Source organism: Plectropomus leopardus, chromosome 5, assembly GCF_026936395.1.
Source record: "Plectropomus leopardus strain MGB_pleo_1.0 chromosome 5, ASM2693639v1, whole genome shotgun sequence".
Taxonomy (NCBI): domain Eukaryota; kingdom Metazoa; phylum Chordata; class Actinopteri; order Perciformes; family Serranidae; genus Plectropomus; species Plectropomus leopardus.
Genome location: NC_142180.1, coordinates 33,003,774 through 33,030,523, shown reverse-complemented (window position 1 = coordinate 33,030,523; position 26,750 = coordinate 33,003,774). Strand labels below are relative to the sequence as shown.

General features: G+C 41.9%; 1 protein-coding gene and 1 long non-coding RNA gene across 9 annotated transcripts in view; one reads left to right on the top strand and one right to left on the bottom strand.

The window, feature by feature from the left end:
• palld (palladin, cytoskeletal associated protein) overlaps nucleotides 1–26,750 on the bottom strand; it is a 74,333-nt gene that overhangs the window by 10,334 nt on the left and 37,249 nt on the right. For 2 of the 6 annotated variants that reach the window (XM_042483446.2, XM_088077990.1), the window contains 5 exons: nucleotides 25,452–25,914; nucleotides 4,699–5,382; nucleotides 2,296–2,440; nucleotides 1,921–2,022; nucleotides 851–883 (listed from right to left, as the gene is read on the bottom strand). In XM_042483446.2, coding sequence (XP_042339380.2) covers nucleotides 851–883; nucleotides 1,921–2,022; nucleotides 2,296–2,440; nucleotides 4,699–5,382; nucleotides 25,452–25,914 — 1,427 coding nt within the window. Of the gene's footprint in view, nucleotides 1–850; nucleotides 884–1,920; nucleotides 2,023–2,295; nucleotides 2,441–4,698; nucleotides 5,383–12,907; nucleotides 13,068–25,451; nucleotides 25,915–26,750 lie in introns of those variants that run through there. The other 4 variants (XM_042483452.2, XM_088077991.1, XM_042483458.2 and 1 more) reach the window with 4 other exon arrangements.
• LOC148189608 (uncharacterized) overlaps nucleotides 1,903–26,750 on the top strand; it is a 37,165-nt gene continuing 12,317 nt past the window's right edge. Inside the window, exons 1-4 of one of the 3 annotated variants that reach the window (XR_015776670.1) lie at nucleotides 1,904–2,062; nucleotides 2,330–2,504; nucleotides 6,217–6,373; nucleotides 7,570–12,877. This is a non-coding gene — a long non-coding RNA (uncharacterized LOC148189608). Of the gene's footprint in view, nucleotides 2,063–2,329; nucleotides 2,505–6,216; nucleotides 6,374–7,278; nucleotides 12,878–26,750 lie in introns of those variants that run through there. The other 2 variants (XR_015776669.1, XR_015776668.1) reach the window with 2 other exon arrangements.

The following is a 26,750-nucleotide window of genomic DNA, read 5'->3' as shown; positions in this document are numbered from 1 at the left end:
CTGTCTTCATTGTCACCCAAACTACCAACTTTCTCTCAATTTCCTAATTCTCCCTGCCCGATGAGCCACTCCTCCTTCCCACCACCTCCATCAATCTCTCATCACTGCAGCTCTGCTGAGGCAGAGAGAACATCTGCAGAGCGGCGTGGTCCGATGACACATCATCACACAGATAATGACAGGCCTCGGGAACAGCTGCAGAACCAGCATTTATCCTCAATCTGCCGCTCATAACGACAGCAATCACAGAAGTAACCCATCCTGATCTGCTGAGGTATTATCCTAAATAGCATCGAGGCAGCTGCTGCAGCATGTTCCTTTTCACATATCTAACAAAGTAATATTCAATTATCCCTCCTTTCTAATGACATAACTTAATTATTACTTAAATCTTAAATGCAGATTAAAATTGCAGCATGCGTTGCGTGATAGAAAGTTGCAATTGCAAAGTGCAATCTGTGTAAAATCCAAACGTGCTGACAGATACTTGTGTTGCATTCAAGCTACAACATGCTTCAGTATCTGAATCAATTCAAACTACCCATACTGAACAACAGCCAACTGTAAAAGGTGCAGAGACCAACTTTTACACATGCTCAATCAATTTGACTCTGTTTTGTTTCCAGACGCAGCGGCCTGTGAATGGAATACACGCTGAATATGGCACCACAGGGACCAAAAAACTAATTGCTGTCTTTTGTGTTCCCTTATCAGCAAATTCCCAGTCCTGACCCTGCTCTGGTCAAAGTGAACACATCCCAGCTTTTAGCGTGACCTTGTGTGCACACTGATACACAGAGTGAATGAAAAACCAGAAGGTGACAGAGACAAACTAAAATGTTTCAAACACCTTTTGAGGGAAATGGGGAGATGACTGTACTTCCTGTTGAGAGAGAAAAATTGTTTTGTTTGTGTTGTACTGTCACCGTGCATCACGCAGCGTAGAAAACAATCATTTTAGGTGTTTAAATGTGTGAACATGTTTAATCTTACCTGCTTTCAACACAGAAAATTCAAATTCACATGCTTTACCATCAGAATTCAAAGTCTCACGATGCATTGGCCTGGATGTACTGCCAGGCGTAGAGTTTTTTGCACAGAGTCATGCAGTGCAGTTGTGCGACAACCAATCACATCGCTCCTCATGCCAACGGGCTACGTTGCACTAAGGTGGTACGGTGAGCGCCTAGTTTCATTATATTGGAGAGAAGGCAGACATCTCCACAGCTGATATCTCCAAAACCCGGCAACACACACCAAAATAACATAGACTGATTGATATAGAGCACTACAGGTGAGAGTGAAAATATGCAGTTTTGATTTTGATGTGAACTATCCCTTCAAAATCAAACTATAATATCTTTTTCCATTTGTAGAAATGAGCTCTGAAAAAGGATTACTATTTAAACAAGCTAGAAAAATGCTTGTTCATGCATAAATAAACAACCAACGCTGTGTGGAGGTGCTACACTCTGACACTTCCACAGAACTTTCTGGTTGCTCACAGTCACGAGCCTTCAAACAGTGTTACTCCCCGGCATGTTTGCAGCAACACTGGTTTCTACCAGTTTGCATAAACAGAGCTTTTTATGGAGGGCTCTGGAGGACTTTACAGTGTTTATACCCCGCTTTTCATAACTCGCTCTTCAACAGTGTTTACAGGGACTGGGGGGTTGTGTTGGTGGGGGGGTGCGCTCTAATTCAACAGTATATAAACGAAAGCCAGTAGTCATAAGATAGGAATGACACCAGCAGAGTATCCGTGGACAAAACAGAAAGGTGCTTGTGTGGATTACATGCAATAGTGAAATTTGTGGGTTTTTTGCTCAAACATTTTCATGCCTGTGTGATTTCAGGTGAGTGTGCACGTGTGTGATTTTCCCCTCCAGGTGTGTGGATCCTGATAAAGAGCCACCGTACCTGTGTGACTGGCTCCTCCTCTGTCTCCTGTGTGTTTAAGACTGTGGCAGCGTTGTCAGCACCCAGCAGTCTGCGAGCCATCTTCTCCTCATAGGTTAACCTCTGGAAGCAGGGATTAATGGGATCAGCCAGGGGTTAGTTTGTGAGTTGCAAAAAGAAAAACACACATATACACACCATCATCTTGCCACTGTATCTTGTGTTAATTAGGGATGTAATAGAGAAAATTATTTAAGGGTGCATGACAAAGAAGCTTAATTACACACTTGTGTTGTTTTTTTACATGAACATTTGTATGACTTGTTAATCTGTGTTAATGACTTGTGATTTCCTGCAAACTCACACTTGTTTTAATGCAATAACGCACACACACACCTGTTGACCATTGCTTATGCGCTCCTCTTTAAAGCGCAGTTTCCTCTCCAAATCCTGGATGACGGCGTCCTTGGATCCCTGGATGTCTGAGTCAGAGGCCATGCGGGGCGTCCTGGTGACCGAGGACTTCCTGGGGAACGCTTTGCTGAGAGAGGGACAAAACAGAAACATTTGTCAACATTACCGTGACACTCTGCTCTGTGACGCATGTGAGTTATCTCAACACGTCCCTCTCTAGCTCCTCTCGCTCCCTCTCTGGCTCTCTCGTATCCACCCTTATCTGGACATGTCCAGCTATAGCATTCCTCACTGTATCTTCTTATCTCTCACAACTGCAGCAGGAATGCCAGGGTGAGAGGGGGAGTTCAGGAGTGAGCGAGGGGCTGATGAAAAATTACTGGCAGAGAGTTTAAGGTGGAATGTCCTTGATGGAGGGAAAAAAAAGAAATGTCTCTCTCCTGGATGGCCATCAGAAGCGAATTATCTACAAAACAAGATTTTTATCTGCTAACTTAATATGCAAGTCAAGTTGAAAGAATTATTAACGACCTTTCTCATCCACCACACAGTGAATTCAAACCCTCAGGGAGGCGTTATAGACTACCGGCAGCAAATAGATGTATCCACAAGAAAAATTTTTTTCACCTATGTGCTGTCAAGGTGATAAATGATATGGTCATATCTGCGGTACAAGGTGGTGCTGGAGGTTTTTGGATGGCATGATGAACATTTATTTATTGTAAATTATATTTGCTTAAATGTGTTATCATCGAGACTAAGGCTGGGCGATATGGAATAAAGTCTTATCACGATCATTTTTCTTTTTTTTTTTCAGTCGATATCGATATATATCACAGTACACATCAAATCACAATTTCTGCCAAGCTTAAAGGTTTCCTTTTACTCCTAAGTGACATATGAAGATATCACAAGGTTAATTTTGGTTTAAATTGAACATGACAAATATACTGTAGAACAGGCATCACCAACTGGAGGACCTATTCTACTAAAATTCAAAGAGGTCCAGTGACTAAAATTTCTTCCCAGCAAAGGTCTGAACCTCACACCTAAAATCAATATCACTATTAATTGAACATTTCACTTCAATTACAATTAATGAACGATTATTTTTCTTTTTTTTAGGTGTTTGTTTTTTACCCTCACAGTTCACTGACACTGTTTCATTTGACTATGGTGTGTTGGAGTGTAATAAACATATGATTTATTAATATTTATTAAACTTTCCAGCTTTATATAAAAATTAAAAAGCTCCATCTTTAACAAACTTCAGGTAAATTTAAGCACATTGTGCCGATAATAGCCAACCTCTCCTGACTGCAGGACTCTGACTTCAACTTCTGTGAATCTTCTGTGCTATTAATCACTTTACTCGGGAATTAAAAACTTTTGAGACCTACTTCTCCTATAGCTGCCAACAGCCTGCCAACATTACCAGTTAGAGAAAAGGTGAAAATAAGGTCATGAGCGGCTGGATGAGACACGGAGCGATGCATCCTGGTGTTTCTAAATAATTCGTCCAAAGTCTGATTAAACCTGAAACTAACACAAAGTAGTCTGGAGAAGTCTAAAGAAGTCACTCTCCACCTCTGCAAATCTGGCTGTTTCAGAGCTGTGGCTGTCAAACACTCAGCTCTTCTAGAGTCAAAGTTGTTCACTGCGTTTGGTTCGCCGCAGCACCTTTCTTATTATCATTGGCTGTTCGTGTTGTCTGTCAAAACATGGCTGGAATGTGTTCTATCGACTACGTCTCATATTTCAATCGAGGAAAAGTTATTTCGCGATTGATATCGCTATTGTTTTATCGCCCAGCCCTAACAGAGACCTATTTTTACATGGAATGTATTGCTGTTTTTTGTTTATGTTCTTAGGGCGTTTCTTTTCTGTATTTTTATGGTGAACAGAAGTCAAATTTTCACATTTGTGGACTATCTAGTTTTTGTAAATTGTAAATTCAGAGCTCAAAGTCAAAATCCGGCAACCCCGCAGTCTGTATCAGCTGGGTGAAGACTGTGAAGTGATACATCTTGACAAAAATCTGAGTGTTTATTTGATTTTTGACACACTTTTCACTCTGAGATCCTCGTGTATATTTTCTTGCCATGTGGTTGCTAAAGCTCTTGCACCTTGAGAACGCCTTTGTAACTACGTGTGCTGGATTGTATGTGTTTCTAAGGACTCTTTAGTCGGCGTTTCCCTGTAAACACGTTGTATAAAAATGTAAACTTGTCATCTTCCATTGAGCAGACATTCTGCCTCCAGTTGCCAGGAGGTTTATCTGATGGGAGCTCAACTCGCCTGAGACACTGTGTATAAAGAAAAAACTTACATAATTTAACAGACACTGTACAGAAAGCTGTAAAAGTGCGTGTGAGGGATACTTACACAGTGCCGTTGCCTTTAGGAAGGCCCAGGGCGTTGACTGTAGGACTGCCAGGTGAGGAAGGTGTGGAGGGCAACACTGAAGACAGGAAGCTGGAGGCTGGAGATGGAGGGACGGAGGAGAATGGCGAGGACATATCTGAGAAGGCTGGAGACATGGCGACGGGTGGAGGGGGAGGAGGTGGAGGAGGAGGGAAGTCTTGGGCGGGGCCTGATGGGGAGGACAGGTTACTGGAGCTGAAGAAGGGTGGAGGTGGAGGTGGGAAAGAAGGAGAGCTTGGAGACTCAACGCTGCTGGCCTTGGTGAAAGGGGGCATGGTGATCCTGTTGAAAGGCTTGTGTGAGGAGGGAGGAGACAGCGGGGAGGACAGGCTGGACCCTGAGGAGCCAGAGGACTGGGTGACGTAGCCCGCCCCGCCGGGGCTCTGAGCAGCGATGAACTGCTTGGGCCGGGCGTAGTTGAAGGTGCTGGCCTGCATGGCTGCGTTGCTCTCCAACTCCTGGAAGGAGGGAGGAGGTGGGAGAGGTGGAGATGGAGGAGCAGGTGGAGGCACTTCCTGAGGAGGTTGCTGAAGTGGAGGCGGGACTTCCTGGCTCTGCTGTTCCTGCTGCTGCTGCTGCCAGTTGGCTGCTTCCTGTTGCTCCAAGAGAATCTGGTCCTGCAGCTGCTTCAGCTGGGACGCGTTCCTGCGAAGCAGAATAATGCTCATCAGTGATCAGATGTCATCTTGTGTTTTCTTAAGGAATTATCATTCTTCAGGCTACGGCTGGGCAACATAAAGATATTATATCATATGGAGATATAAGACCCTTTAACGTCTCAAATATTAGATATTGTGGAATGGTATAAATGGAGTTTCTTTTCCAGAGTTTAAAGTTTGCATTACAGTAATGTGATGTACTTTTCTCAACTAATCTGGATCCTGTATGAAAACAGAACAGGAACAACAATTGTTTTTATATTGCCGTTATTCACTTAGTCGTTATATCTACATTACTAGTAGTTACATTCCCACAATATTGCCACATCAAGGAGGGACTTTGGGAAAAAAAAGTGATGTTTTATTCTGACTCCCAGTTCCAGCATTAATGAAATGCTTTTGAGGAGATTTAAAGATATTGAGATATATAACATGTACTGAGATATAGTCTAAAAAGATCGTAATACAATTTTCTGCCCATATTGCCCAGACCTATTTCACACTGTTTGATGCACTCTTTGCACCTACAAAAGGAATGCACCACAATTCGTAGAAAACCCACATTACCATGAGCCAATAATTTCTGTATATCCAACATTATCAGGGAGACTTTGATCATGTAACCAATGCACAGACAGGAGTAAAGGAGAAGGTCGTATAAAGACTGAAAATATGTGTTAGGAGACATGCTGCAGTGGTGGAATGGTCACACAACACAGGACTTTCCACTAGAAGATGGCTGTTTGTGTCCTGTGTGAAACCAAGCATATTTTGAGGTTTTTTTAAAAGATTTTTTTGTCTTTTTGCCTTAATTTGACAGGACAAAATGTAAGCATGAAAGGGAAAAAGAGAGGGGATGACATGCCAGGAGCTGGAAGCGAACCTGCACCTGCTGCAGCAAGGACAAAGCCTTTGCACATGAGGCACCCGCTCTACCCGCTGAACTATCGGACGCCCCAGCTTTGAGTTATTTTAAGGTACGTCATCACCATGTTTCTTTTCCAAAACCTAACCTATGCAACTTTATGTTAAGTACGTTACATCATTCATGAGGTGCTAATTCATTAAATATCATACAAACCATTGTATGAGGATATGTTACATGCCGAATACAGGAGGGGGTCTCTGTAACAAAGTATCAGACTTGTAAAAATGTTACAAAATCATGCAGCTGTTGTCAATTTATGCATGACTCCATCGCCTGGTCTCTATCCAACTGTAGTCAGAACACAACTGGCAGAAATGTTCGATGCCAGATGTGAGCATAATCGATGGAGAGTTTGGATGCCAATCAAAGTGTCGGGACAGCCCAGAGAAAATTGTAAACGTGTTAATTATTAAAGACATAATGGATTTTGAGGATGACATCAGCACGTGGCCGAATGCTGATGGTTTTCAACAGGAGTTAAAGTGAACTGTTTTTCCTCCTCTGGTCTGAAGGTGACAGCTTGTCAGGCCTTAGGGTTCAGGCAAAGCAGTGTTATGTGGACAAATTGTGTGTGTGTGTGCACGCGTGTGTGTGTGTGTGTGTGTGTTTTCTGGGAAGGAAACCGCTGCACCAGCAGCACGGACTGATAGGCTATCAGCCTGTAGACTCTCACAAAGACTTGCTAAAAAGCCAGCCTGTTGACAATACATCAAGTATGGTAAAGGGCTCAGGAGATAAGTGTAGCAGTGAGAAAAACAGTTCTGTTCAACAGCAGCATTTTACTCTAATGGGCCGTAAACTGGTCTGAGCTCAGATATGTTTTTCTATCTGTTGAGGTGTGGCTCTTGGTTTCTGAATGGCACTGTGATGAAAGAAAAACACTAATGTCACGTTATTGTGGTATCATTTTGCCGGGGATGAGTCCTGATGATGAAGTATTGTGTTTTTTCACAGAGGTGTGGTTGCCCAGTTTCTCCCCCAGCTTGGTTGATTCACGTCATTGTGGGAGAGAGGGAGGTTAGAGATTTTGCAGCACCATCAGCTCCGAATCTAAAGTTTTTTATTTTCTTGTAGCATCGCTGAAACAAGCACTAGGAGGGTTTTAAAGACGGACTAACTTGAAAAACCACAGTGCACTCTTAGAAGCTTTCCTTAAGGATCAAGAGGAGGACATGGGTCTTTGGGAAAGTTATAACCTTCAGAGTGTACAGCTATGTGTATGTGAGACTGATGATTTCTTCACAGGCAGCCTGTTCAGAATATACTGTGCATCCCAGTGGTGCGTGTTGTCAGAAGTCCACCAGGACCAAGTTCACGTGCCCAAATCTGTTCCAGATGTTGAATAATCAGTGGAGTCTTTCTGCTATTTTTCATCTGTGAGAATGCAGAGAGGACCCCCCCTCCTCCCTTTAGACTCCCCCCGTTTACATTTGCAAACAACACTGGTGAGTATTTCACCAAACTGACAGTTGTAGCCTAGTGTAACAAATCCACTGCACAATCCAACAGCAACATGACTGATTATCATGTCCTGGTCAGTTATTTTGGTCATATGCTCCCCTCAAGAGGAGACTTCACATGCCCAAACAAATAGTCATTAATTCAAAAGTGTTCATTGCGACCATTCCCGCTTATTGTAACCTGGTGCTCTCCTCACCGACCGCAAGAGCGCACAATCGATTCAATGTGTTTTCCTGTCTCTGTATACATTTTTCTTTACATTCTCCACAGCTCTCCTGTTCAGGCCTCAACCAAAAGAGTGCTTTTACAGGAATAGTTTGGCAGCTCGTGAGGCTCGCAGCGCTCTGCAGCGGTTTGATTCCTTTTTTGGCTGTGTTCTCGGAGCGTCAGGCACAAAGCACCCTGCCCGTCTGCTCCAGCAGAGAGGAAACACACTTAATTTCCTCGCGGCCTCATCCCTCTCAGCCCGACACACACCGCTTTGCTGTCTCGGCATGAAGGCCGTTCTAGCTTTTTGACTGTTTTTGACATGAATGCTGTCAATGTTTGAGCAGGACACAGAATGGATGTTATCCAGCTTTAACTGACATCATCCCTTTACCTTAAAAGGTGATTTCTATATAAAGAAACTAGAGCTAAAAATGCACCTTCATTCATCACAAAGCCAAACTGCTGAGCAGCCGTCCTACATGCTATCACAACATGCTTTCTCTCTTAGTATGGTTGAGAAAAATCTCTGATTTCGGAAGTATACACAAATCACCCATCTGTATTACAGATCCAGTGTGTAGAATGTAGCTGCATATATTGTCCAAAATGTAATATAATATAAAAAGTATGTCTTCTTTAGTGTATACTGACTGAAAAACAAGAATTGTTGTGTTTTTGTTACTTTAGACTGAGCCATTTGAGCAGGTCCCTGTCTATAGAGATCACCATGTTGCACCATCAGGTTTCTATGGTAGCCCAGAACGGACAAACCAAACCCTGGCTCTAGTTAGGGCTTTCATGTGATTGTGTTTTTGCATCGGCCACGGTAGTGAGCAGCGACAAGTGTGGACTAAATTTAAACATAACACTGCTTAATTCAGTTTTTACCAGTTTAAATCACTTGATCCATTTGTTTTAAAGAAGTAGAGACCTCCGTAGATGATTCAGCTCACGGTAAAAACCTCCTGAACAATCAAAACTGAAGAAAACTTAATTGGGAAAACCTTCGGTTGGTTGCAATCAATCTTCACCACTAGATGGCACTAAATCCCCCTAAATCTCACACACTGTTCCTTTAAAATAACATTTGGCTTACATCTACAACACAACTCAACACAATAAAATTCAGATTGTGTCAGATTAGATTCGTTTAGACGAGCTTCACATCTGACGGCGCACGAAAAGGTCAGCTTGTATCATTTCCAGCTGCATGAATAGTTTTATGACCCACTTAAGGATTTACGTCAAGCAAAGGTCATCCAGCCTCTGCGACCCTCCGGCTCTGATCCTCCAGACCGCTTTGACCACAAAGTGAACAACGAGGCCGCAGTGCACACACCACGTCCTGCCTTTTCATCCCAGCTGTGCTCTAAAACAGCACGACCCCTGCTGAAAACCCGACCCGCTTCTCGTGCAAACAGCTTTGAGATACAAACTGCAGACGGCTTGAGAAGCAGAGCAGATCTCCATCACTCGCTCTTATTCTTTGTGGCGGAGACTGAATTAGAAGGGAAGTGTTCCTCTGTCGCCATGCCAACGGCCCTGTGTTTTGCTGTTCTGGTCGGAGCCAACTGGCCCACAGAGCGCCGTGCTCCGCTGAGAGAAAACGCTCCAGTTCCTCTGTCTGTCATTCTGTAACACAGCATTACTCTTTCTCTTTTTTTTCTTTTTTTTTTTTTACTTTTGGTGGTAAAAATAGGCAAAGCACTCCCTCTTTTCATCCTGAAAAATACTTTCCAAGGGCTGGATCCTGTCTGTAAACTCTTTAATGGGGTAAAAAGAAAAAAGAAAAATGAAAGAAGGGTAGAAAAGGCAGAGAGGAATCTGGTTTAGAGTAATCTTGTCTCTCAAGTTTCTACATAGAAAAGCTCAATAAACAGATCCAGGAACAGCTTAACAGTAACTTAATTGGAAGAGTGTTTTATAGCCCAGTGATATACACCAACATGCCAGACGCAGTGTCTTTACCAGCAGCATCTTGCTTTAATAAATGAAGACCTCAACGTCTTAAATGGCCCTCTTTACTCGATGTTTGTGCTTCCTGAAAAAAACGACCCGGGCTGCGTGAGAAACTAATCCACCGACCTATCTGCCGCAAGATATCTGCCGCTCATCTCATTATCTCCGCAGCTGGCTAAAAAGACGGAGCCGCTTTATTAGTCTCGGCCAGCTGATGACAGGAAGCAGACAAGGGAAGAGGACAGGAAGTAGTTGAGCATTCATAGCCAGTAATGAGGGGTTTCCTACTGTAAACAACAACATGAGGGGAACTGAGAATGTGCCTGTTCTCTTTAAAACTCCTCAGGTGTTTATAAACAGAAAAAAAAGTGAGATTAGACACGTAAAACACAGCATACAGGCTGCAAAGTGGGTGTACTGTATGTGGCTACTTTCAGGCCATAGGCCTAATTGTGTGTTTGCATTACACCTCTGTGTATTTGTTTCTGCAAACATTCGTGGCCCAGCAACAGCACGACCTTGCCATTTGTAAATGATTTATATCCAAATAGTCAAATTGAGCTCCGGTCTCACACCTACAACACAAACACAGCCGCCTGAGATCAATACACGCATGGAGCTGGACCCAAACCGTGACTCAGATCGGGAGTTCATGACAGTAGAAATGCAACTCACCGCCTACACACCTTTATAATCACAAAACAAGGTGTATCATGTTTTTTTACACACACCTGGTTCACGGTTGCCTCACCTGTATGCCACCGAGCATTACATCATTGCTACAACACGTCAATACAAACATCAGACGCTCAGTGTGACGTTATGATTGAGCTGATGTCTGAATGATTGTCACACTGACAGACTGTGAGTAAGTGTGGGAGAGGTTATAGAGAATTATTAAAAATCTGGGGAAAAATGTCTGGGAAACTATATTTATTTTTACTCTAATTTTATATATTTACAATTATGTAACAGAAAAGATATATATATATATTTATTTCTCATTATTATTTTTTTTTACTTTCTATTTGTTTTGCCTATTTTCAGGTAATTTTCTTGATTTTTTTTCTTTTTTAGAAATTTCTTGCAATTTTTTGAGCCATGTCTTGTTAAGTTGACTTTTTTTTAAAAATAATATTTTATTAAGTTTTTAGAATCAAGTTGCTTATTGCCTTCTCCCCAAGAAATCGAACTTTGCCTTCATATTCAAAGGAGTAAACTGCTGGATAAGTTAAATCCGAGTTGAGTAGAAATGGTTTGTGTGTCACCTCTGACAGAAAATGTGTCATGTTGGGAATTTTTTAATTCCTTAGAATAGTGACACATTTGCTTAAGATTTGACCTATAACACAAGATTACAAAGACAATCAGTCACACAAAATCATTGCAGTTGTGGTTGTCTGAATGTGTTCTCGTGCACCCTTGGTCTCTTCACTTGTTTCTCTCCTTCTCTCCCACATCACTCTCCTGACTCCCTCCTCCTCCTCTGCATGTCTGCCTCCCTCCACTCTCACAAGAGAAAGTAGACTAGCAAAGGAACCACTCCAAGTTTCCGAGAACATTTCAATATAATCTCACAGCTCTGTCTGACCCCAAAAACCAATCTGCTGCTGCATGATATTCAATCTATCCTGCATACGAAAAAGCGTTTTACTCTCCTTCTGCAGCTTCCATTCATTCACCTCTTCCCTGTCAGCTGACATGTTCTCTCTTTGTTCTCCTGGATGTCCTTAACTTATTTTCAACCCCTCTCCTCCCCGGGTACCCCAGTCACCCCCCTCCTCTCCTCGTCCTCTCTGGCTCTAATTGCACACACACCACATAAAACAGAACCAGACTGTTTTCCTTTCCCCCCTCTCTCTTTAAAACAGAGCGTTTTTCTTATTCCAGCCACACCAGCAGCTCACGGCTGCTCTGCTCACCCACTTTCTCCTTGCCCTACTTTCTTTCTTTCTTCTTCTGCTATTATTCCCCACCTTTCTCTCTGTCTGAGCTCGTATTTCATATAGGTAAAGAGCTCTTTCTGCAATCAGTGAGCCCTGCTTTTCTCTATACACCTCCATCCATCCCACTTCTCCCCACTCCTCCGCCTTTTCTGTCCAAGTGAGTTTTTTTTCTTTCTCTGTAGCAAGAATGTTGAAGACATTCTTCCCTGGATTGGAGTGGGAAAGACATTGCCATCAAATGGGATTAGCAGCAGGAGTGGAGGGAGAGGAGGAGGAGGAGGAGGAGGAAGGAAGAGCCAGGCGGAGAGAGAAAGAGGCAGAAAGTAAAGAGTGGCTCAGAGGAAATAAGTTGCATGAGTAAAACACAAGCTTTCTCACCTAACAGACTCTATTGTGTTATCTAATCCATCTGACTCCGCCGAGGAGCTCTGCAAACAAACCAACCTCGCCACATAAACACAGTCGCCCTGCATCACAGACGCAACACCAGAGGAGAAAACGACTCACTTCTTTTTAGTTAAAGTCCCTCACAGTGATGCCGCACTTCTCTTTCTCCCAACGGCCTGAACTCACTACCTTTCCAGAGCCTCCAGCAAATGAATGGGTATCACACTCAGCCTCTCTGTGCTCCCAGAAAACCACACACCCATTCTGAAAACATATGATTTAAACATTAACATGCCGGACTGGTAAACCAGGAAAATGTGAAAAAAAAAAAAAAAAGAAGAAAAACCCTCCTTATTCTACCTCAATAATTTGTCTTCCCTGTCTTTATTCCCAAATTCAAATTTAATGACAATTTATTTGGCTTCAGTGCTTTTTCAGTGAAAATAAATTAATAAAGTTAGTGCTTTTTAATGAAAAAAGCAAATAATACATAAATAAACAACCCTAAAGACCCTGAAATGCAACATTTTTAAAAGTTCCCCCCTGAGAGCTCAAAGCTTAAAAGTTAGGGGAGCAAGTTTGCCTCATTCAAATGAGTCTCCACTAAATAAAAGTTTTACCTTCAGTGTTGTGGTCTCGGTGCGCAGCAGCTGTGATATTCCCCCTGCAGGAGAGTAAACTGTCTCAGTGCTGCCCTGCCAGGTGTGAGCAGCATATATAGAGCCCTGAGCAGCCAGACAGTGACAGACGCAGTCGCTCGCGCTCTCTCTCTCTGCATGAGTCAGTCTGTCTGCGAGCTCCTCCCCTTCACAATAAAAGCTCCCAGCCTGCCTGAGACCGAGCCCTTTCAGAATAAAAGTTCGGCTTTACACTTAGCTAACCGAGGAACTTCCCTGTGGGAGTCACGAACCAAAAATAACAGCTTTCAGAGTCACAGTTAAATTATCAAGAGGAAAATTTTGCTGCTCATGATAGCTTCTTATTTGGAGATTACTACATTCTGATGATGATCTTTTTCTCTTAACCCTTACTTTGTCTTAAGGGTTACAAATGACCAGCGCTATGTTTAACAGCATAGAAACCTCTCTAAATGATTTTTTTTCAACTTGAAATTGCCTTTGTTCATAGAAGACTGTACACACACACACACACACACACACACACACACACACACACACAGAGAGAGAGAGAGAGAGAGAGAGAGAGAGAGAGAGAGAAATACATCTGCAAAGTCAATGGACAAACTTGCATACTGTCCTCATTGTACAGTATAATAAACTCTGTTGCTAAACACTGTTATTGTTCCCCTATAATAAAATACATTCAGAACTACTTTTTGCACATTTCCTGTACTCTCTTAGGCTACACAAGGGATATATCTTGCTAAAGAAAATTAACAAATATGCAGTACCTTTAGGAACAATAAGAATAATAATATAATAAACCTCTACTTCAGTAAAAACAAAAAAAAGTGGATTCCAGTGATTATATGCAGTCCTTTTGGACTGTGAAGAGGGAAAACTAGATATTCACAAAGTTTGTGATGAATGATGGGTTGCTTCTTCATGCGAAATAGATTTTGGGTTTAAAATCCAATCAAGCTGCTTTATTTTAGTGAAGACGGGTCATTTTTGACCCATGGGAAAAGTGGTGGATACAGAAAGTTATGACAACACAAGAGTTAAACCCCCAGTTAGAGCCATTTCTAGCAAGTCTTTATAATTTCCTATTTTTGGAGGGGTCACTTGAATGCATCATCTGGCCTGGCGTCTCAGGAGCTCCTCGGCAGGTGTGCGAAATGTCAAACAAGAAAAACGCCAAAGAGGATGCAGTGTGTAAATTTTTCTATCGCCACCCTGATTTTAACGTTAGTTTTCGGAAAGGCCTGTTTTATGTTGGAGGAATATTTGCTTGTTTGTTTGTTTTTAATTGCGTTTGAACGCTACAGTCCGACAAATCAGTTTAGCGTCACAGCAACTCTCCAAACATCCTGCAAAACAGTCGACACCGGAAGCGCCCTGGATCACCAAACAAAAACAGTGAGTACAACCAAACAGGCCTACAGAAAGGTCATCATATCTACAAAGAAGTCTGTGGGCGCCTATTTCAAGATTATTTAGAGAATTAAGTTTGATCACTGAGACAAAATTCAGAAATTGTCCTGTCTGATGTATAAACCAAACAAGTTTTCTTTTGGATCTTACAGTTATTTTAATGGTGGATTATTCCAGACAAATAAAGATGAGTGCAGTGAGAGGCAAAAAAGAGCATTTTAAGATCTTGAATGAGGATTGGTCTGAGACAAGAGGACTATTTCTCATGAGCTAAATTTAATCCCTTGAAACTTGAGCAAAATGGCTTAATCTCATCTGAAAACATGGGCAGACAATGAGCAACTTCACACAAAATTAACCCAAATTATCAATAATTGGGTAAGAGTTACCAGAAATTAGTACAAAAAAGTAAAGAAAAATGATAAATAAAAACACAAGGACATAGCTTGAAAAAGTGCTAAACATGTAAATGTAATTGACTTTAAATATATAACTATAATTAAATAATTTATAATACCAATTTTCAGCTCATTTTCTTGACTACGTGTTAAGCCATGTTTCGGGCCAGTTTGCTCAGGTTTCACTGGTATGAAGGCTTATAAAAAGTGTAGAAAATGGCCAATATTTCATATCGATGTTAAATTTAGCTCATAGGCTGACAAAAGGCGGGTTTCCATGACAGATTGGCACAAAAATTAAGTGATATTTTCGACATGTTGATTAAACACAATTGAGAGATGACTGCGTTTGCATTGAGCGATGTTATGCGACTTCTCCTCTCAGTATAACATTCCAAGAAGCATGGCGATGGATGTTCAAAACATTTGCAGGTTTATTTCTATTGCAGCAGCCGCATTAGCCGTCACTATTTCCAACTGAAGGCGACGTAGGCGTGTTATGTGAGCGATAATGAAATGGCAAGTCCCTTATACGTGAGGGTTTTTTGGGAGGTGATAGTCCAGGATTTCACAGAGGAATTGTGGATTAAAAACTTCCGGATTATCCACTCAGTTTTTGAAGAGTTATGGGATGCAACAACACCTTTTGTAGCAACTGTTTGTTGTATATCATGTGACCTATAAAAGCAAACTTTAGTGTTTAAATTGCAGTTTTGCAAAATATGGCTTTTTCAAATCGCCTGACATACCACCTCATGCAAGTGCAACTTTTTTGCGATAAATGGCAGTTTTTTCAAAACCTGCCTAAAGAAGAGTCCTTATTTTGAGTTGTAAGAAAAGCAGAACGAGAGAGACACCCGTATCCGGTTGCTTTTACTCGTCCTTTTGTGTCCATATTTACAATGTTTCCCGAGTGACAAAAGGCCAGAGACAGGATGATTAAGAAGAGAGAATGGAAGATAGATTTGAAAAATTAATCACCTGAACAATGTATGACACGAGTAAGATTTCTCCATTGTAAGGTAACAAGTGAAACAACGCCCTTTCTGGGAATAAAATCTACATTCTCTGTGTTCTTTGCAGCCACACAGAAACACTATCTACCTTTCACTGTTGCACAGAAAACAAAGCCAAACATATGGAACTTTATCATTTTATGTAACTTTGGACTTTTAGGAACAATATGTGCAACAGAGACAAAGTCTGTGCGCAAACACTCCCATTACAACCACACAGATCTGGTTTCATTCACTGAAATATGTTCACAAATATTCAGTTTCTCAATCAAGAGTTTTCTCCTTCATTTTTGTGGCATGAAACAAAACCTATTTGGAAACTTATCATTTCTATTTCTGTGTGTAATGCCTCTATTTTTAGAGTCGCCGTGTGTTTTCCAGCCTGCTGATGAATCACAGCGTGTTGATGGGAGGTGGGAGTCCAGGGATCTGGTCCGGTGTGTGGCTGTAAGTGTGTCTGCATGTTGGGAAAAGGTTAGAGAGCCATTAGGAGAGGGTCGTCCTCTCTCGTGGGATGCGAGTCATTCTTGGTGTTGACTCAGTGACGCTAAGAGGCGAGTCACAGTGAATCTCCTCTGCGCTCTTGGTGACAGCAGTGTCATGAGATTAGAGTGTGTATACATTATTACACTCTCTAATTAACAAGTGGAAGTGGTGCATTGGCTTCACTGGGAGTGTGTCTAAGTCTATACTACACGTTCAGCCAAACGCTCGCACCAGCAGCCAGGGTCAGGATTTAATCAGAGGTTGATTGACCTCATCCGGAAACAATGTGATCCACAGAGTGAGTGTGTGTAATGTGTATTTATCTGTGTGTTTCTTGGTGTTTAACATACCACGGTGTTCTTTCCCGGGAAACACAGTCTGCTTTCTATGAGGGGGATCATTGAGGCCTGTTAGTTTCCATGCTGTCAACTCCCAAGCATACACCCTGGTCTCCCGCTCGCCTCATCTCTCTGTGCGTCTTTTCATCGCTCCCTTTCCCCTCTGCTCACCCCTCTGTCTCCCAGCCCCCTCTCTGTGTTGTGAAGGTCAACTCCGACAACTCTCTTCCTTATTTGGGAAGTTTCTCCATTCCACGCGGGTCATTCTAGCCCGACGGGCCAATCCGGTGGTTAGTTGGTCTGGCGTCTCAGCCAATCCAGTTTCTCCCATGTCCTTTTAAGGACTGCCCATCTCTCACTCTGGAGGTTTGATGTGAAATTATCTGCTTTTTCTGCTCCCTTGTGACTTCTTTCAGCCTTTTATTCTGTTCTCTTTTTCTCCCAAATGACAACTAACTTTCTGTTTCTGCCTTTTTTTCCCTCCACTTGCTTTTATTCAAAAATCTCTCTGGCCTGCTTTCGCTGAAGCGAAGGTGTCTGTTAGGGAACTGATCCACAGTCAGAGTGTTACTCCCATTTTTAATTAGACGTTTGATGATGATAAACCCACAAGCAAAGTTCTCAGTGTGTATCCAGTGCCATATGTGGTTCTTTAACATGCATGTTTCCCGCTTTCCATAAAACCGCAAGCAACACCTCGACAAGAAAGTGATTGTTAATACTTCATTAGAGAGTTCATGACTTGCACCTCGTAAACACAAACACACTGCTGAGAGGAAGCTCTGAGTCACAGCGCAGATATGCGACAAATCCTGGCAGCCAGAGCTCCTTGCTCAACAATGCAGCACAGACAGGACATAGAAAAACTGAATTTGAATTCATACAACTTGCACAAAAAAGCCTACAAGTAGTCTGAAGTTTAAAAAAAAACAACAAAAAAACAGGGATGCACGGAAACAACCAATCACCTGCTGCGTGTTGACACTGTAAACACAAGTAGACATCCTGTGTGTGTGTGACAGTGGGAGACTGATGAAGGCTGTTGGCAAAGAGTTGTTTGTTGCTTTTGGTTTGTATGCTGTTCCCCTGGCAACAGCCTCACTGGGGTTAAAGAAGTTTGGAGCTACTGCAGAAATCATTTAATCTCAGTGGTATGGCAATTATGTCAGCGGACAGGGATTGAATGGTATAAAGTCAAGCTGCATGCAATACATGCCACATTAAAGTGGATTAGAGCGTTGTTCATATTTATCACTGCACTGTGTGAGTATGCAAAGCCAGGAAACATTAAGAGTTGGTAAGTGACACACACGGCGTCATTTGCACGCTGTTGTTCTAAGCTCCTGTGCCTTTGAGACTTAGGGCCGCACAATAAATTGTTTTTGAGAACAACTTATGTCAACTTGTTTGGTAAACACATCACGAAAGGCTGCGATATTGTTCTCAGGGTTATTTTGAGTTAGCTGTATTTGGTACAATGTATGTACAAATATTTGTTCTGTGCGTGTAGATTTAGTTGTATCTAGCAGTGAGATTGCTGAACTGAAGCCAAGCATGTAGGAGAACAACACTGGCTAATGCAAAAAACAGAGTGGCCCTATCTAGAGACAGTGTTTGGTTTGTCCACTCTGGGCTACTGTAGAAACTACATGGTGGACTCTGTGGAGAAGGACCACCTCTGTATGTAGATATCAAAAAAGTCCTTCTAATGTAATGAAAACAGAGTACTTCTTATTTTGGGGTAATTATAAATGAACAAAAACATTGTTATGAAAATCATATACCAAATCTGTTAATAGATATCCCTAAACTCTAAACACTAGACCTTGAAAAAGTAAAATAAATGAAATAAAATCTAAAAAGAGAGAGGATTAATAGGAAACTGCATTTTAAAATTTAACTATAATTCCTTTTTTGTAGGTAACTTTTGTAATGTAAATCCTTCACAGTCTAAAATTCCCCTTTTCAACCAAAAGTAGCGTATACATGTAGTGTTTTTTTAAACGCAGGAAAACCTGCAACAAATAGGCGCCATTAGTCTGAAGCTGTGGACACGATTTTGTTCTGTGGTGCGTCACGTTCTACGTCACCGTCGCGCCACACAATGGGATTAGTAAACAGTAGAAAGCAGCGCAGAGGCCAGTGAAAATGCTAATGTCATATACTTATTAAGTCTCTTTTTCTAACACGGACACAGACTAATTTGGAATAATTTTTGAGCACTGCTTGGACAGAGACAGATGGAATTTGTGGTGGGACGTCATTGTAGTATGTCACAAAAGAGGCAAAATTTAGCATGTCCAGGTTAGATACTCAGGTATCGTGTTTCCATTACTGCCGATCTGAGCTGGAGCAGATAAATACCCGTGACTGCTGCAGTCATTTGGCCCATGAATGAATGCTGATTGTAACTTTTCCCATTAAAGACAAAAGTCAGATGTTAGTGGGCGTTTTATCCAGTGGGAATAGATCTTTAAATAGACCTCAGTTTTCCTTGTACATGCTTCTTTTGCTTCAGCTGCACTTAAAATATCAATTCAAAAATCTTTATAATTAAGTGCAGGCTCGGCTTTGTGTATGCAGAGCAGGTCTTTGGTGTGTATAAATTCATACGCACAACTTAATTTCTCTCTTTTTCCACTGTCTGGCTTTATGCTACATAGATTACCCCGTCAATAATAATTACTACATCTTTAACAAATGAACAGCAAGAACCTGAATCATTACAGACCTTAAGTGTAGTGAGAAAAAGCTAAATTGAGGCCCTGTTGAGTGTCGACACGCCTGTTTTTCATCATCGGTAATCTTAGCATACTGAGCAAAAATGAACATACTGTAAAAATCCACAGACACGTCGCGAGTGAGAGTTCAACTGACACATAAAAAGCTCTCTGTGGATTGAAATACGTGCAAGAGAACAATTTTGGCTGTCAAAGTTGATTCCTGGTCTTATGAAAGAGAGATTAAGCTGTGGAATGGTTCGGGGATAATTGTTGCCTCTGCTACTTGTGCTCGGTGTGCGACGCCCACCCAGACATTATCCCACCCTATAATATAATGCTTTGCCCCTATTATCACGGTCAATATCACTGTGGTCACACCTTCGATGTGTTGTTCTGGCGTGACACTTTTGACTGTCTCCTCTTTTGTCTTGGGGTTTTTCGGTGTCTGGTTTCTTGAAACGGCTGCTCCCTACTATTGTTTCATCTTTTGTAGACTTTTCATTACAATCTGGAGGTATATAAGTGACTTAGCAACACAATTAAAGCATTATCTCAACAGTAAAGCTAACATACAAAAATCTGGATGTAAGAAATGTGAAAACACACAGCCACGTGCACCTCTTGTACTAGCAAGGATATGTCATTACATAAAAATGAAAGTTTTAAACGTCCTTGTGAAATGTCTCACTGGGCAAACATGTACCTTTATCAATACAGCAGACTCTGGACACCAGCATCACTGACACCTCATCCATCAACACACACTCATGCATGCGCATGGGCGCACACACGCAAATTTACAAGCTCCAGGTGTTATCAGTCTATCACGATGGGGCTTTACAGATGGTCACGTGTGTACAGTTGAACCCTGGAGAGCCCTGAACAGAGGGGAGTTGTGTTGTTGAATCAGGAGAGACCATAACTCTGTCCAACATGGCAGTGACCTTACTTTGAGATGCAAAGACTCAACCGGCTGAATTATGGCTTGTCTCGTATCCTCTAATAGTGCGTTGCAAAGCTGTACAGTACAGTAGTCATAAATCTTAATAGATCTTTATTTAGACCAGGGATGTCATACTCATTTTAGTTCATAGGCCACATGCTGTCCAGTTAAACCATGGCATATTAACCTATAAATAACAACACTGAAACTTTCCCTTTTTCCACTGAAAAGAAATGCAAGTACATCCTGCAAAATATTCATTCATTTACAGCCTGAGATGTCTTATGAAAAAGAGTACAACTTCCACAACGTTCAGCAACAGCCTGTATACTAATGCTAGTTTAACCAAACTAAAGAGAAAGCAGACTCTGTCATCTCCTGTCTTACAAACCATTAACAAATCCAAAGTTTTGGTAGTGCCTTAGCAATAGGTTTGCACCAGTAATGTTTTAAGATGGAGGCCTTACAGATTATTTTGTACTGAAGCTGCTGTTAGACAATGTTTTGCATAATGAACAAGATCTTGAAATATGACCCCTGTTTACTTTACTCCTAAAACCTGGCATCTCTTAAGGGCTGATTTGTAGTTTCTGCATCCATATGTGAGTGAGGGCCTGCTTTGGTCTGTGTGACAATAAATGTCGTCATCCACCCACGTCCGTCACTATTGTTAGGATTAGGGGAAAGAGGCGTAGTAAGGTGTAGAAAAAAACATCACATTCAGACAGGAAGCAAACACCAGACTCCCGCATGAAAGTCCAGGGTTTGTAAGTCGCATCCACTGGTCCTCCTGCCTCCCCTATAGGCGCCCTCGAGCTTCTTATATTATGTTGATACTTGCAGCGTTTTAACCTGACGCTGGTCCTGCTGATGGTCATGTGGACACTGCAGGTTCCATTTAGCCTCATTCTCAAGTGCCATCCGACTGCAAATAATAACACCACGAAGGGGCCGAGTTATCAGTTAACCCCGTCCAGGGGCGTATCATACAGCGAAAGGTGGTTTTTGGCGTTGAGATCTTACACCAAAAGTGGTTGCATTTGACAACTTTGGAAAGAGAATGGGCTGGACTTTAGACCCAGCACCTTCTTTTTCCTCACTTTCATCTCATACCAGCAGTATCTCTCTGCCCCCGTTTATAGCTGTCTGTGGACGTCAGATGATTAAAGTATGGCCCCCAAAATGGGCTGCATGCGGATGTCTGTAGACCCTCGCAGACATAGGTGGACGATGACATTTACGTCACGTGGACCAAAGCAGACCCTCACTTACACACGGAAATAGAAACTTTGAATTGGCCCTTAAAAGGTGCCAGGTTTCAGGAGCAAGTTCAAATATGAGTACCCTACTTCCTGTAACATTCTGGCCTTAAGCCTTCACTAGTGCAGCAATATTAGGCGTGCAGAGTCATCCAACCAAAGGTTTGGACCATTTGGCGGACCGATACTGGCCCATGCTCCGTATGTTTGACACCCCTCATTAAGGCCCATTTGCAGGAAGCCCAGTTTATCTTCCAGTAACCGGCTCATAAAATCAAGTAGGCTTCATTCCCAAGATAACTTTTAGTTGCCAAGCATAATAAATCTGCTTGAAGAAATAGTTAATTTGAGTAAAATATATGTGCTTTGTATGCTCAATCCTTGGAGCAGTTTATGAGAGGGCAATAAAAACACAGGCTGTACATGGTGCCACCTGTTAATCTTATCCATCTTATTGTGCTCTGATAATAACATATCCATCAATTTTACAACCGTAGTAAGTAACCAAATATTGTTTCTTTCTATATGTAGAATTACTTAACAGTTCAACAGGAAGCTACAACGAGATTATGCTGCCAATTTTCAATCTATCTATTCTCTTCCATGTAGGAAAACTCTGCTTTCTCTGAAAACCTGAGGGCTGGTTCAGATCCAAATGGCCAATCTGAGCCTCACCCATGAGAATTTCCTTTGATTCTTATCCTGACCTCTGACATCAACGCCGGGCATCAAACCCAAATGCCCACCGGCTCTGCACTCTCTTCCTTAAGCACAGAAAAAACAGCAGGCCTGTTTTCACAGCTCAGGTCTCATGCAGTCCCTCCTGCCTGCCAAGTCACACAACGACTTCCTCCATCTCATCAGCTCTGTTATTGAAGCAAAAATCATCCCTTACGCAGGCTTCCAGTGTGTTATTCCTATGATTTAGAGCGATTTATTCTAGATTTGTGAACATGTACACAACTTTCCAAAAGCTACAAACACCTGTGTTAACATTGTTATGTTATTATGCAGCTGCCCCTTTATAAATAATAATAACCGAGAATCATTTTTGGGGATATCCACATATGAGTAACATTTACTTGGGAGTAAAAGCTTATATGTACAAAAATCCAGGAAACTAGTAAGTATTAAAGTCTAGACACCATTGCCTTAGGTGAACTGCAGATAGTAAAATTCCATTCATACTGATCCCCACTGTCTTTATGTAAATGCACTAAAACAGTTAAAGCTAATTCACGATATTGCCTTTTGCTAAAAATACACAACATAGTTTCCACTCCGTCTATTGAGTTTATAGCATCTTAACTACATGCTTTATTAGTGGCGCTTATTAAAAAGGACTCCCATAAAATGTTTTTTAAAAAAAACAGTTAAAGTAACAAACTAGGAGCATTTCAAAAGCTGCAGGCTTTGCTGTTGATGTTTCATAGCAGCATGTGGCTCGCAGAGAAGAAACGATTTATCAGTCTGCAGGGGATGTGCCACACGACAAACAGGATATGATGAACTCGCTGATAAAATCGGGGGTTTTAGGTTGAGAGTGGTCAGTCTCTGCTCCCACACGCTACCTGAGGAAAGAGTCTGGCATAAATGTGACCTTTGGTTTATGGCAGTGCTGCTGTTTTTACTGTGTAATTATAGAATTTAAAGGGGAGAGGGCAGGAGAGGGGTGGCGTATGCTTTCTAATTGCTGCACAGTTGGGAGCTGATTGTTTTTAGCAGTGTATTCATGTTGTTATTGAAGATAAACTGAGAGAAACAGCTTTACTGCCTCATTCATTGTGCACTGAAGTCTGATCTAGAGATAGAAGTTTGTTTTCCATCTTTCTCATTTCCCCTAAGATCAGTAATTTGTTCTTGCACGCTACAAAAGATAACAGATTCATCAAAAATTGGTATATTAATCTCACTTGCCTTGTGTAACATTTACAAAATTGCAAATTCTGCACCAACAAGCATGCATAATTAATTCACAATATGAGCCGATTCCACTGAGTTCTGGTCCAACTGCTGCCTCACATTTATCGCTCCACAGTGTAATAATGTAAAGCAGTTTACATGAATCCTTAACATAATGTGTGTCTGTGTTTGATAGCTTGATTAATGAGGCTACATGTGGCGCCACTCAAATCACATCCAGAGCATCACCCTCACAGCCAAATATTTACCTGTAATTTTCTGTCTCCTCCTCTATATTCTCAGCTCTGGAAGCACAGAATTTAACAAGTCACAACTTTTATGTCAACAGATGTGCAAAACTCTAGCATCCATCAGCAGAAAGTCCAGTTCACATGCAGTGGAAATAGACTGTGCAATGCAAGAGCCAAGCTTTTATACGCTGTGACCAAACTCTGGACTAAATGTAGCCTGTCATAACCTACAGAGACACTTTTAACCGTCTGCTTTGGATGAAATACGCTGCTTGCATTGTTCAACACTGTGACAGTTATATTAGAAACATCTACCAAAAACCACTTAAGTGAATATTGAGAGTAAAAAATAAAAATGAAAGCCGTGAGTCATACACACAGTGATTCTTCAAGCTGAATGCTAACCTCAGCAAAGCTAGCACGTGATGTTTAGCAGGTATAATGTTTACCGTTTTAGTTTAGCAAATTGTTGTTCGGTAATTAGTAAGGCTGATGGGAATGTCATTAGTTTTGCTGGTATGTATAAAGCAAAGTAAGCAAGGCATGCAAAAAAAAACACATCTTCCTCACAAATTCAGTGTAACACTGGGTGAGTATTTGATATAGAAATGGTTGTTTGGGGTGTGTAGTATTTGTTTAAAGTTTGTTGCCAATATGATTTGTAGATTTGGAGCTATTTCACTGAATAACTGAAAATATGATGTGCAATTTACATTAGAGAAAAAGTCAGAGGATCACTGTAGTTTTAACACTTCATCCTGGAGAGAACATAAATAGCTGTAGCGACCTCCATGGCAATGCATCAAATACTTTTTCAGATATTACTATTATTAGTTTTTGAGGAAAAATCAGAGGATCAACAAGTCAGTGAGATCCATTCTCTGGGAATAACAAATGTCTTTACAAAATTGGATGAAGTTTTTAAAAATTTTTCAGGCCTAAGTGATGAACCGACCGAATAAACAACTAACGGACAGACCAACATGTTTACAAAGCTAAACGAAGGGAAGAAAACAAATATCTAAAAATCGACCTATAGAATGGAGGAATACGCTCCAATTTTTTGTATGTGGTCTGCTGTCATTTATCATCGGAAGTGCATCATTTAGACATCCTGGTAGACTAAAGTTGGGGATAACGATGCCAATCATGTCATAGCAACCTCCCTGGTTCAAGTCAGGACATGGACCTTTCATTGCTTCTCTGTTTCTCTCTCCTTATTTCATGTCTTTGGTATTTTATTCTAATAAAGGCAAAAAAAAAACTTTAATGAAAAAGAAATGCATGTGCAAGTGAGATAAAAATCCATGCACAAGAAGCTTGCCCACAGCAGAATCAGAATCAAAACACAGGACCACTGAAAATAAAGCCACTCAATTCTCCTCTAATAACAGTGACATCCTACCTGATCCCTATAGAGCTCACAGAAAGGTGCTCAGGAAATAAACACAATGGCTCTGTCCCGGGCTGGGCATGCGGTCCGAGGTCAGACAGACACAATGGGAGCCATCCAGCAAAAGCCACACAGATCTGTTTACAGCCGCAGACGGAGAGCAGCGAGCGGGCTCGCCCCAGCTAACACGATGCCACAGTGACACCAACATAAAGGCAGAGGGAATGCTTTTGTTCTAAAAAGGCTTGGGATATCCCTGTTAACCCTTTCACAAAGCTGAGACACTATCATTTCCACCAGACCACAGACAGGCCTCCCAGTCTGTCTCCCTCCCACAGGCCCTCCCTGGTGACTGGCCTGCCCCCTGGGCGCAGACACACGGGGACACGGCAGGTACTCACAGCTTTGGTTTCGGCTTGGTAGGCAGCGGGGGACCGTCCTTCCCAGGGGATGGAGACAGCTTGCCTGGGGATTGAGGGGAGTCTGGTGCCACCTGGGCTGGACTTTGGGCTGGGACATCTGTCGCAGGCTCAGACTGTGGTAGAGGTGGAGGTGGGGGCGGGGGTGGTGGTGAGGTTGCTTTAGGCAGGCTTGGTGGTGATGGAGGAATTTGGGCTTGGCCATTCTGCATAGACCCTTTCCCCTTATTATCCACCTCTGAGCCCATCTGCACTGGAGGCAGAGACGACACGCCGGGCCAGATCTCAAGCTCCTTGACCAGAAAAGCACCAGGCTGAGGCGGCATCTTGGGTGGCAGCTCCAGGAGGCTGATTTCAGTCGGTGGGGGAGGAGGGGGGAAGGCTGCCACATCCTCAAACCCTGAGCTATCACCAGACATGCCATTACTGGACGTGTCCTCGACTGCTGAAGGAAACAAACAAAAGAAAAGTGGAAAATGTTGGACTGGAATGTTTAGTTTTTCTTCTGGCCACCAACATATCTCAGCAGAGCCAGATAACATGCATGACTGTGTCACAGCTGATCTAAAGTAGCAGCTGGAGCCAGTCAGGCTGATGCAATTCCTGTTTATTCATCCTTTCCTTTAACTGTGCGATGAGTCCTGCACAGTGCATACACAACTCTGTCTGACACACTGAAATATTTGCGTCCTGCTGTTCTCGCAAAGAGCTGCTCATCAACTGACGCCTCTAACCCGTCTCCCACACAGACTACAAAATAATAAACATGACAAAAGACAGTCGTCTCATAAAACATGAAATATAACCACTCGACCTCCAGGAATTTCTGGACAGAAAGCAGTTAGTGTAACAAAAACCTGATTCGTTTGCCAGTTACATTTGTTGTGGACAAAAAAATTTAGAAATAAGAAACTTTGCATTTCATGTTGTTTTATTGCAAAATTAGAAAGCTATTTTTTAAAAACAAGATGAGGTCCTACATTTTGAGCATTTTAGCCAATACACTTGTGATCAGTTTCTCTTAAAGATGGTCCAGTATGACCTCGAGACTCATCCTTTGATTCTGTTATTAATACGGCATTGTCAGTGGCCATAAATGTGTACAGTATAAAATAAATGTATCCATGTGGAAATGTATTCTTTTGAACAGGGCAGTTAAATATAACCGCAGAAAAGCAACATTGTTTTGAAGCCTACACCATAGTTAAAATATCTAAATTTTAAGTGCCTCAAAAGTCTTTTAAATGGAACAATTGCTTTCAAAACTGTCAGAAGAGCACA